The following is a 12,559-nucleotide window of genomic DNA, read 5'->3' as shown; positions in this document are numbered from 1 at the left end:
ACAACAATTAACATCTCCACATAGAGCAAAATGAAGCAACAAAACTTCTCCAGGTTAAAAACAATACTAAGAGGGATCATGAATGAAACGATCAGCAAGCATATGAAGAAACCAGAAATTGATGCTACTCAAATATAAATCTTGTTATTCCTAAACAAGCATAAAAGCGGAACTCGAACAACTCTAGGAGAAAGAGAAAACAGTAGTGGTAAAAAAATAAAGCAAAGGATACATGATGAGCTTACCTGGATGCTCCCTCGAGCAAAAATATTTGGATCTCACAAAACCTCCACCTCTGTTTAGCCTCCTCTCCGAGAAAAAGAAACTCCTCTAGCCTGCGTCTCCCTCCCGAGCTCCCAGAACCCCCTTCAACTCAAACGGCGATCACCCCTCCCTCAAAAAATGTCCCCCTTTTCATTCCTCTGTTGGTGTCTTCTTCAGCAAGCCAACCCTCCATTTCCTGTTCATCACGTCAGCAAGCATGGGCTTGCAACTACTCTCCTCACTGCCCACGTCTCTTGTCGTGTCTATGAAGCTGTTCCCTCTTTAGAAAAGGGGTCCCCCCATCCTACCAAAAAAAGAAAAAAACACCCTTCTCTCGAGTGGTGGCAGCCAAAATAAAAATAATCCCCTTGGTCTTGCAAGGAGGGGTCTACAACCTCGTAAAATATTAATATTCTTTATTTGTTCTAACTTGCAAATTAGACATCAAATTTTATTTTTTTTAAAACTTATATAATATATATAATAAATAATTTTTAAATACCTTAGCAATTTTTTTTTTTGTTTCTTACTTACAAAATAATAAACATGTTGTATATTATTTCTCATATATATTAAATAATTTTTAAATACCTTATAAAATATTATTATTATTATTATTATTATTATTATTTCTAACTTGCAAATTAGACCTATGATGTTTATTATTTCTCATATTATTTTAGAAATAATGTAAACACTCACATGCATATATATAAGAAGACAATATTTCTAGTAATGGGCATAATTAAAGTCTTCAAGATATTCAAAATTTTTCAATTCCAAAATTACCTAATTGTTTCCCACACTAATCCTAAATATTTTTAAATAAAGATTTAAATATTGAAAACTATTAAAATAATATTTTCTTATTAAAGCGATTTTTTAAAAGTAATAAGATAAAAATCATGAAATCTTCAAACCTCTAATTACAATAAATATTTTTAATTTTAAAACTAATTTCATAATTTAAATTAATGATTTAAAAAAATAAAAATGTTACGAAAATAATTTTTGTTTATTTTAATTCCATTTTAATATAATTTTTAATCTCTATTGATAACAATGAAATTATGTTTATAAAAACAAAATAGTAAAAATATATATTTCATTTAGTTTACTTATAATGAACAATTCAAACATGATTGATTTTAATTTTATTTCCTATGTATTAATTTTTGTGGGAAGGTGTTAATGGCATAGTTTGGTAAAAAAAAAAAAAAATTCTATCAATAATTATCTTAATATCAAACTCAAGTTGTTTAAAAATCGTACAAAACCTATTAGGAATTTTGTACACCATTGTATACTTGACACATTTCCCTTATACAATTAGTGTAATACTCTTATATAGTGGCACAAATTTCATATCCTTCCTAAATTATGTGTCCATGCAGATGTGTTAACTATATTTTCAATGATTTGGTTGAAAAAATGATGGATGACTTAGGGTAAAAAAAAATTCCCTGAATATTATTATTGCGGAAAATATTGAAATTTTCATGTGAAAGTTAAACAAAGTGCATGACATAAATGTACGACCCTTGAGTGACAAGAAAAATAAAGGAGTTGTTCAAAATCAATTGAAATCTTTTACAAATGATGGTCTTGTATGCTCTTGTACACTTAGTACATTTCCCTTGTACAGTTAGTGTAATACCCTTGTACAATGGCACAAATTTCATATCCCTTGTAAATTATGTGTCCATATAGTGTGTTTAATCATATTTCCAATGGTTTAGTTGAGAAAATTGTGGATGATTTATGATCAAATTTTTTTCCCCAAATATCATTTAGGGAAAATATTGGACATGTGTGTTTAATTATATTTCCAATGGTTTAGTCGAGAAAATGGTGGATGACTTAGGATCAATTTTTTTTCCTTAAATATGAGGAAAGTATTGAAATTTTCATGTGTTTAATTATATTTCCAATGGTTTAGTTGAGAAAATGATGGATGACTTAGGATCAAATTTTTTTCCCCAAATATCATTATTGTAAAAGTTATTGGAATTTCCATATGAGAATTAAATAAAGTGCATAACATATGTGTACAATTCGTGGATGATAAGAAAAATAAAAGAATGGTTTAGAATCGATTGAAATCTTTCATAAAGAGTAGTCTTATATACCCTTGTACACTTATTACATTTTCCTTGTACGGTTAGTGTAATACTATTGTACAATAACACAATAAAAAAATAAATGAAATTTAATTCTTTTTATTAATTTCATATAAAAAAATAATACTAAACAAGGTTTTCATTTTTTAATTAAATGTATTTTCAAAAAGAGACAATATAAAAATAAAAATTATTTTAAAAAATAAATAAAAAATAAAAACTAGAAAAATATTTTCAAACCAAACTCAAATATAATCTATATAATTTTTAACTACTTGTTTTCATCTAAAATAAGGGTCTCCAAAAAGCCCGCGGCCCAAGCCTGGCCCGAGCCCATTTCTGGATGGGTCGGGCCACAGGCCCCAAATTAGGCCCGCCACTTTAAAATATATATATATATATATATATATATATATTAAAAAAATATTCAAGAAATAGAAAATGTTACATTAATAAAAATATTCATTATTAACTATTTTATTCATTAAATGTATACATTACATTTGAAAATGTGGGAAAAGTTTACATTACTATAAAATAAATACATCCCAACTAGGTTGACACCTACTTATTTGTCAATCATTTGTACTTTTCAACCATAAAAATAAAAATAAAAATATGACATACATTTAGTAAAATATTTTAATCATTATCTCTTGGCGGTGATGGCGAACTAGTGAAATTGAAAGGTTGTTCTGCTCTTATTATATAACCAATCATTTCTTCACGACAATAAGATTCATCATAAGAAAATGTTTTTAAATTTTCACTTTCATCTTTACCTAATTGCATATAATTTCTAATATCTACATTATTTTTAATTTTACAATTTTCATGATGTCTTTTTAAATGACTTGTACTTGCATTTGAGCCACCACTAAGAAGTTTGTTACAAATTTTACATTTTGCTTTTATTTATTTTTTATTATTTTCTAAATTTATTTCTATTCTATCAAAAAAATTTCATATATTTGAAGTAAATTTTTTGCTATCACATGCATTAGATGAAGAACAAGAACCACTTGCCATAATTATAATTATTGATAAAATATTATGCTAAAAATAATAAATGTAAAATTAAAATGTAACAAATAAATAAAAGAAAATGTGAAGTATGTTACTAAATTGGAAAACCGAAGCAGAAATTCCTTCAAATTTGAACTATTTGAACCACCAATGCTTGTTTTTCACCACCAATAATATTGAATAATTTGAGACAAAATGCAATAATCGGAAATATTGTGGAATAGGAGAGAGCTTAAGAGTTGAGAGAATAGAAAAAAATTGAGGATATTTAATATTTATAGGGATTTAAATATTAGGATTTAATTTTTTTTTTTTAAATTTCAAGACCGTTTAACGGTCATATATTTGAAATTGAATTATGAGTGGCATGTTCAACGGTCATGTAACCGTTGAACAACCAACTCACTTTTATTTTTTTTCAAAAATCATATAACATTTCTAATATATATATATAATTAATGCAAAATAGTTACACAAAAGAGGGCTAGCTCAGTTGGTGGCTAGCTCCAAGGGTTCGAATCCCATTCCCTTCAAAATTAAAAATTATTTTAATTTTTACCTCGGCCCGCCCGCCAGCCCGCCCAACTTGAGGGCCCACGGGCCGGCTCGCGGGCCTTAGATATAGGAAGGGCCCGGCCTGTTGACTAGTCAACGGGCTCAGTGGCCCGGCCCGTTGGAGACCCTTAATCTAAAATGAGTAAATATACCTTAACATTTTAATTGGGTATCTAAAATAAAAACTATTCATCCATCATTTTTCTTTCTTTTTATTTTTCTTATTTTAATAAATTTTCAAGTAATTCAAATCATTAAAAAAATATTTAGTAAACAAATTTGCAACATTTCATATAACTTATTATTAAAAGTCATGCTAAAAAAGTTATTAAAATAAGGAAGAAAGAAGATTAAAAAAAAAACTTTTTATTTTATAATAGTAAAAAAAAACTTTAAAATACTTTTTAGTATAAAACAAAAGAAAATAGTGAATATATTTATTTTAAATAGTGTTTTAATCATTAAATTATTTATTTCTAAAATGTAAAATATAACTTTTATTTATTTAAATTAATATTTTTTTAAAATGTATTTTCCAAAATAGTATTTGAATCATTAGTATAATTTTTGTTTATTTATAATTTAAAAATAGAAAATAATATTGATTTTTCAATTATTTATGAAAGAGTTTAAAAAAATAACAAAAAAATTAAAAATGGCTAAATAAAAGAGAATTTGCTAGTAGTGGCATGTGAGGAGGGGTAGAATAAAGACAAAAATGAGTCAAAGGGTATTTTAGTCAATTACTATCTCATATCATTGTAATCAATTATGGGTAGTTGGAGAACCTTACCTTAATTATCAAACCTAAGTGGGTTGAAAACATAATTCTCCCTAGAAAAAATACAATCACTCATTGTATATAAATCATATTTTATATGTAAAAAAAAAATTAAAATTAGTTTTCATACACTCATATAAAATTAATCATAAAATAAAAAAAATTAAAAATAATTCAAGTTCTATATATTCACTAAATAAAATATAGTGCATTTAATATCATCAAAGGTAATACATATATCATTATAAGATGGTATGTGATGGTTAAATATACTGTATTTAATTAAAATAAAATATATGAAATACTAATTATTTTTAAATTATAGTATGAAATTTGTATTTTATGAATTTGAGTTTTCAAAAATAATATTGAAATGCTAATTATTTTTAGATTATTACGAAAATTTTATTTTATAAATTTTAGTTTTCATTTTATGATTTTTTTTTTTTGAGTGTATAGAAAGGCACCATTCCCAAAAAAATTGGTTGGCATGTGATTAGCCCTAACCCTAAAAAAAATTTGGAAAGAAAAATATTTTCCTTTATTATCAAGGGAAAGTTGTGTTTTGGCCCACCAATTTGGACTTAATAGCTTTTTAGGAACCCAACTCTCCGTAATCCAAAATATGTCCACTGTTGGCCCAAAAAATATCCTTTCTATGCAGTCTCCACTGTTTATAAATTCATTTCCAGAATTACCCCTTCAGCCTCCCATGCCAGCAGCCATCTTCCTCTTCATGTCACTACGGGAAGTTATGCTTTTAGCCTCCCATGTCAGCAACCATCTTCCTCTCCATGTCACCACGGGAAGTTATGCTTTTAAGCACCCATGGTTATCATACCTGTACGAGCCTATATCATCTTGAACAACCTCAAGATTTCTTGGTGGAGAAGACTACATGCTGCAAGTGCCCTCGTATGCTTGGATTTGGGTGTCTTGGTGAGAGGGAAAGAACCCTGGTTGATTCTTGATTGAAATGGGTAATATCTAGGGAAAGTGATCTTCAATGGCGGGTTCACCCCTTAACACGCCTGCATAATGCATTGGAAGGTGTGTTGGTTTTGTTGGTGAAATCTATCTTTTCTCCCCCCTTCTTGAGTTGTACTGCAATTATAAATTGGGAAAAACTAACAAAGAGAGATTCTAAGATGCTCAACCATAAGGGACCCTAGGTACTACCTTAAGGTAACCTCTCCTAAGCCTCGGGTCTTCCTTTGTGACCCTTACACCATCCCATCATGTGGTTCTCTTCAGTGTTGAAATGATCCACCAATGGTTTCTCGGGACTGTAGCTTAGGTACTACCTTAAGAGCCCTTAGGTACTACCTTAGTAGCCTTGAGGTACTACCTTAAGGGACCCTAGGTACTACCTTAAGTTAAACTTGAACTCAACCTCTCACAAGCATCGGGTCTTCCTTGGTGACCCTTAGACCATTCAATTATGTGGTTCTCTTCATCCCTCAAGTGCTCCACCAATGGTTTCTTGGGACTATAGCTTAGGTACTACCTTAAGGGCCCTTACGTACTACCTTAGTGGCCTTAAGGTACTACCTTAAGGGACCCTAGGTACTACCTTAAGTTAAACTTCAACTCAACCTCTCCAAAGCCTCGAGTCTTCCTTGGTGACTCTTAGACCATCCAATTATGTGGTTCTCTTCATTCTCCAAGTGGTCCACCAATGGTTTCTTGGGACTGTAGCTTAGGTACTACCTTAAGGGCCCTTAGGTACTACCTTAGTGGCCTTGAGGTACTTCCTTAAGGGACCCTAGGTACTACCTTAAGGTAAACTTGAACTCAACCTCTCCCAAGCATCGGGTCTTCCTTGGTGACCCTTAGACCATCCAATTATGTGGTTATCTTCATCCCTCAAGTGGTCCCCAAATTTCAGAGTTTATAGGTCGGGTGTTGCGTGGGTTTTCCTAATTTCCTAACTTCAAAGTTCAAGATTGTTGTGTTTATTTATTAAAAGCACACTTTCGACATGGAGAAGGAAATGGCTACTGACATGGAAATGGAGGGGTAATTTCGGAAATGAAATTATAAAACAGTGGATAGTGCATGAAAAGGATAATTATTTTGCAACAGTGGATATATTTTGGGTTATACAAAGTTGGGTTCTGAAAAGGCTATTTTGTCCAAATTGGTAGGCCAAAACACAACTTTCCCTATTATCAATCTATGGTATCAGATATTGAGGTAAAATAAAAGAAGGCGTTTCCCTTGGAAGGGTGATGATATCGTATGATAACATTCATATTGCACAGAGAAACAGAGACCAGGGAGGAGTGAAGAAGAATGGAAGAGAAGAGAAAGTGGAAGCATAGAAAATCATCCACTTCTTCAATTCCAAATTCAAATTCTTCTTCCATACACAATCTTGATGATGGTTGTCTCATGCACATCTTCAGCTTCTTATCCCCTATTCCAGGTACTTCCTTCTAACCTAATCCCAACCCTAATTCTGATTCCTTCTTTTTTTTTTTTTTTTCTTTCTTCTTGCGGGGAAATTGTGTTTCCGTTGTGAATTTCTCGTTTTATGTGAAGCTGTACATGGGTTCAGCGACTCTGAGGCTTAGTTGAGGTGAAAATGGGGTTTTGGTTTCTGTTGTCTTTTGTTTTATGCAGTTTCTCAGCAACCCAAGGGAAAATTCTTAGGGTGGAAGAAGAATGTTTTGAGTGGAAGTGTCAATTACTGTGTTGTGCCGTTTGGATGGGAAGAAATTTGGGGAAATTTTATGAAATTCTGGAACTTTTTGTTTCTCTATTTTGTTTCTGAATGCCCAATTTTGTTAGAATTTCAAAACTTTAATGGGTCTTAGTGAAATTTAGGAACCCTAGATATTATGGGGGATGGGAGTGGAAAGAGGGGAGAACTGATATTTTGTATCTTGTGTGTTCTGGATTTGATTATCTTACTGAAGAAACATGTATATGGTGATATGTTCTTGCGAAGTGTCAAGATGGACGTTAGGATGATAGGTGTTGAAACAGAGACTAGGGTAACACTAAAATGTAAGAGAGATAACTGGAGCTGCCATCAAGTATTCTTTGACTTATAATCATAATCTAATGTTAATTATTAAATTGAATTTGGTTGAATCTGTAAATCAGCTAATGTAATTGCATTATGCACACCTTTAGTCAAGGAGTGTATCTTGCTTATGTTAATAATAGTCCTGACCATGTGCTTCTGTGGTGATAAAGCTCTGCTAGTTCGCATCTAAGCATTTTCCTGTCACATATAAGTTTTATGCACTTTTTTTCTTGAGATGATTGGGGACTAAATATTATCCATAAATAGCAGTGTGATGTTCAATATTTATGGTCTCAAATATTAGGTAATTGGGATTTTGAAGAGTGGATGTATGGCCCTTATAAGGGGGGAATATAATGTATAAAAGTGGATCTGTAACATTTTAAGTATAAGCCAACTAACTACATTGATCACTTTTAATTATAGATTTGCCTCTTTTCTTGAAGAATAGGCACTTAGGTTGGGGAGAGAGGGGTGGTGTTAAGGGGTTTGGGGGTGAGTGGTTGTTGTTGGTTGTGATTGGTTGGTTTGAATAAAGCCAAGATTGGCTCCTATGTCGTAAAATACCTCTAATGAATAATGATTTCTATATCCCCTTAAATATCACCATAATTACATTACAAAAATCATGCAGTCCTACATCAGATCAATTTTAAAAAAGATTTCAGCGTAATCAGATCATTTTACTGTCTAATTGCATATATATTATTTAATTGTTTATAATTTTTAAGATTTGATGAAAATCTACTTGATAAATTCCATCAATTATTCTTCTTACCCATTGGTTAGGTTGATTAACTAAATGGGTTCTCTTTGTCTTAAATGGTGTGTTCTTTCCTTCTATTGATGATACTATGTTTAAATTAGAGTGATACTGTTAATTTATGGGTTTCTTTTCTTAAAATTGTAGAGTTACCTTGTTCAATAAGACCTGTGGAAATAGACAATTTGACCATAACACTTTGGGATACCTTTTATTATTTCTGTCTCTTTCAAATTTTTATGTGCTTTAGTTGTTTAAATTTTCAATGTCAGTTTGATCCCAATGATTTTGTAACTTTTAGATGAGTTCATTCTCGATACTGCTGTTGCATCTGAGAGATGTTGTTGCCCCATGCATATATGATATCATACAGTCTCTGTCATGGATTGCCATTGAGTTTGCAGATCGGTATAACACCGCCCTCGTTTGCCACAGATGGCATTACCTGGCATGTCACCCACGTCTATGGCTGCGAGTAGATCGGTCTGTGAAAGATTCATCTGAGCCTGGAGTTTTCCCAAGCATTGAAATGGCTGTTTCTGCTGCTAGGTTAGTAAATTACATTTGCACATATCTGATTCCCTTTATCATATGGTAGGCAATATAAACTGATTGAGGGTTTGTTCCATGTAGGCCTGGTGATACCATTCTTATTGCAGCAGGTGGGAGTCATCTGGCCTCTAATATTCAGATAAAAAAGCCCCTTTGCCTGGTATGTCAATGTTTTCTTTTCCATGAGATGTTTCAGTTCCAGGTGTTGCCCATGCAAAGCTATCTATAAACACTAAGGGAAACGCACTCAAGTTTAATATGGCCATTGGTGTTTGAGGCCTGCCTCAAGTGGCAAGGGATTGGGATGGGGCTGTGGGGGCTTTCAGGTTTGAGTCTCAACAGGGACCCAAAAAAAAAAATTTCTAATCTTGATGAGGGGAATACTCCTATTAGACATTGTTGTGGAGGGTGCAAGTTACCCTTTATTTTATAAATATGGCTAGCGAGAGGGTATATTTTTACATTTTGATGTCCGGGTTCAAGTGGCAAGGGGTTACTTAATTTCGTGTGCATAGTTAAGACCAACAAATGATTTGGTCTAGGTAATTTTCCAATGTTCAATTTATGTATTTGTTTATGTATTTATTTTTATTTATTTTTTATATAAGATGCATTTTAATTTTACTTTGCTGATTAAAAGAAAAGTAATGTCTTCACTTTGTCTACATTTTATTTTAATTTCTTTCCCATATTGAGTTTATACCTATTCTTGCCAATTGCTACTACCTGACCTTTCTACTTTCATTATAGGTTTATTATTTTTATATGGGTAACGACAAAAATTATTCTGATTCTACTTGCATATCAATTGCAATCCTGTTGAAGTCAATTTTCCAAGTTTATTTAATGAATCTTTAGGAAATTGTAGAAAACGATATTGCATTTGCCCTGAATATTTAGCGCTGAAAAAACCTTTCCTATTAATTCTGTGGATATTAAAATGAATTTAGAGAGTTAACTGCAGTAATTTATTTTATTCTATTTTGTTTTGATAAGAAGTTAACCTCCAGTCCGAACCTACAAAATTGCTTTTAGCATTGGTGAGTTGAACAAAAGCAACACATGTGCTGGCATTCTGGTTTTGTGTCCATACCAAACATGCTAATGGTAGATTGCTATTCAGATTAGGATATCTGACCTAATCTCACGAGTCATTTTACTAACGAATAAAAAATCTATTTTAATGGCAGTCAACGTTTGCCTTTTTCTATTTAAACTTCTTTTCTTCAGATTGGTGGAGGTGAGCTGCCAGATGATACCACCCTCCTCTGTTCTCGGGGTTCAGACAGGTTTGCAAAAATTTCAATATGTTACCTTTTAGAGTTGGTGATTTTATGGGAGTCCTCTTTACAATAATTTTTTTCTTTTGATAATAAACAAGGATTTCATTGTATTAAATATTGCATCACCTAAATTAAGAGGCTTCTATAACTGTGTTTCTTGAAAAATAAGAAGGCGTCCAATTGAAATGAAATTATAATATATAGTTTTAACATGTTGCTATCCATGGCTAAACTCCTGGAGCACCTTATTTGGTGCACAATGGCTGTAGAGGCCTGATCTCTCAGTTTCAAAGTTTTCCTTCAAATTTGAAATTGAATTGATCTCCATTTCAATCCAATCATAGAAATAGCCATCCACATTGTAGAGTGGACTCCTAGAAAATAACCATCCCAGCTTTTCACCACAAAACAAGTAGTTTGTAATGCCTTTTTCCTTGTCTTTGAGCAGTGCACTGGAGTTCCTGTCCACCTGCAAAGTAGCAAACTTAACGGTGAAGGCCGAGCTTGGTTGCTGCTTGCTGCATAGGAGCGGAAGGCTGACTATAGATGGGTGCATACTTCAGTGTGAGTCAAACCCCTTGGACTATTTATCATGCCCAATTGTGAGTACAGCAGCTGGCCCTGAGATACTAACTTCATCTGTGAAGAGTCATGGTGATAGTGTTTCTGTTTCTCGAACTCGGATTGAAGGAGGTGCAAAGGCTGTTGTGACAAGTGGATCTCTGGCATTGCAACGAGTCCGAGTCATTTATGCTCGAACTTCCATCTTTTTCTGGTTTGATGTGGATCGTAGATGATTATTAATATTTGTCCTAAAATTGTAGAGTTGTGAACTACCTAGACCAATTTACCTGTGTTTCTTCTTGTTAATGTTGTATTGGTTCTCTCATGGTTGAAAATTTATGGATTTTTATGAGTTTATAAGCATGGATCCAAGTGATTATCACTGCAAACCTAATGTCTGTTTTCATGGGTGGCGGCTTCAAGTCAGTTCTGATGAAGAAGGGGGTAATTCATGTTGATGAGCCATATCCGTTTCACATTTGATTAAATAAGTTAATTCAAACACGATATGAATAATAATCCAGTTAAAAATATAAATCTAAATGTTGTCCAATTATTAAATAGATAACACATCTTGTAATTTATTTAACATATTCAATAATAAGGTTCTCTTATTTAATAATTGGATTAAGTATTGTATAAGTTTATGTGATTAATTTTTTAATTTGAAATGTTTATGATTCAATTGACGTATTTATTCAAAAGTAAATTTAAAATAAGTTAAATACGAGTTCAATATTTTATAATTGTAATTAGGTTAATTAACGTGATTATTAAATAGGTCAATTTAGGTCAAATTCGTATTATACATATAGATGCAAAAATAACCTATTTATTAAAAGGGTTATGTAGGTTGATACGAATTTGATCCAAATATAATTATACTCTACCCGAATTCTATAAAAATATGTTGGGTTTGAGTATGAATTGTATCAAACTTAGGAAGTGATACAGACTCAAAAAGTATTAGTGGGCAATCACAACTCTAATTTTCATATGATGGGTTAGGTATTTTTCTATGGATTACATGATATGGTAACACCCATTTAGGTTTTATGTATTGCATGAAAACAAGGAAAACTAAGATACTTATGTGTGTGCAAGAGATGATATCGGATAGGAGGCAAGGGATATGTATAGTTATGCAGGTTGACATGAATTTGGCTCAAATATAATTATACTTCATTCAAATCCAATAAAAGTGCATTGGGTTTGAGTATGAATTATATCAAACTTTGTCATACCAATGAGAAAAGGATAGAAATTCAAAACTCAAAAGTAACAGTAGACAATCACACCCTTAATCTTCATATAGTGGGTTGGGTATGTTTCTGTGGATTACATGATATGATGATACCTATTTTATATGTTTTATATACTGCGTGAAAATAGGGAAAATTGAGATGCTTGTCTTCATGCAAGAGATGATGTTGGATGTGAAGCAAGGGGTTTGTATAGATTATGCAATTCAATAAGAATTTACCCATGTACAATTATACTCAACTCCAACATCATGAAAATAGATGGGTTTGAGTGTAAATTGTATCAAACTTTGTTACCCCACTAGAAAGTAATATAAACTAAAAGTATCAGTGGGTATTCACACCCCTAATCTTC

At 31.9% G+C, this 12,559-nt stretch overlaps 1 protein-coding gene across 3 annotated transcripts; it reads left to right on the top strand.

Annotated features, from left to right (window-relative positions):
- The first annotated feature begins 6,918 nt into the window (after positions 1-6,918).
- Positions 6,919-11,331, top strand: LOC100256604 (F-box protein SKIP5). 3 transcript variants are annotated; one of them, XM_002269483.5, is made up of 5 exons: positions 6,919-7,174; positions 8,948-9,092; positions 9,177-9,255; positions 10,326-10,384; positions 10,827-11,331. In XM_002269483.5, the coding sequence occupies exons 1-5, from the start codon at positions 7,042-7,044 to the stop codon at positions 11,173-11,175; spliced, it is 765 nt and encodes a 254-aa protein (XP_002269519.1). In that variant the 5' UTR covers positions 6,919-7,041; the 3' UTR covers positions 11,176-11,331. The 3 variants fall into 3 exon arrangements, with proteins under 3 accessions (XP_002269519.1, XP_010659170.1, XP_019080144.1); XM_010660868.3 differs by having other exon boundaries at positions 8,917-9,092; XM_019224599.2 differs by having other exon boundaries at positions 8,845-9,092.
- Positions 11,332-12,559: the final 1,228 nt, after the last annotated feature.

The sequence above is a fragment of the Vitis vinifera genome, chromosome 13, assembly GCF_030704535.1.
Source record: "Vitis vinifera cultivar Pinot Noir 40024 chromosome 13, ASM3070453v1".
Lineage (NCBI taxonomy): Eukaryota > Viridiplantae > Streptophyta > Magnoliopsida > Vitales > Vitaceae > Vitis > Vitis vinifera.
Note: the sequence above shows the minus strand (reverse complement) of the source record. Positions and strands in the feature narration are given on the sequence as shown.

What these genes read in the sequence shown, in the direction of transcription:
- LOC100256604 (XM_019224599.2), top strand. Translation starts at nt 7,127, where the DNA reads ATGATGGTTGTCTCATGCACATCTTCAGCTTCTTATCCCCTATTCCAG. An exon ending in TAAAAAAGCCCCTTTGCCTG is followed by an intron (nt 9,256 to 10,325) that starts GTATGTCAATGT and finishes TCTTTTCTTCAG; the next exon opens with ATTGGTGGAGGTGAGCTGCC. An exon ending in TGTTCTCGGGGTTCAGACAG is followed by an intron (nt 10,385 to 10,826) that starts GTTTGCAAAAAT and finishes GTCTTTGAGCAG; the next exon opens with TGCACTGGAGTTCCTGTCCA.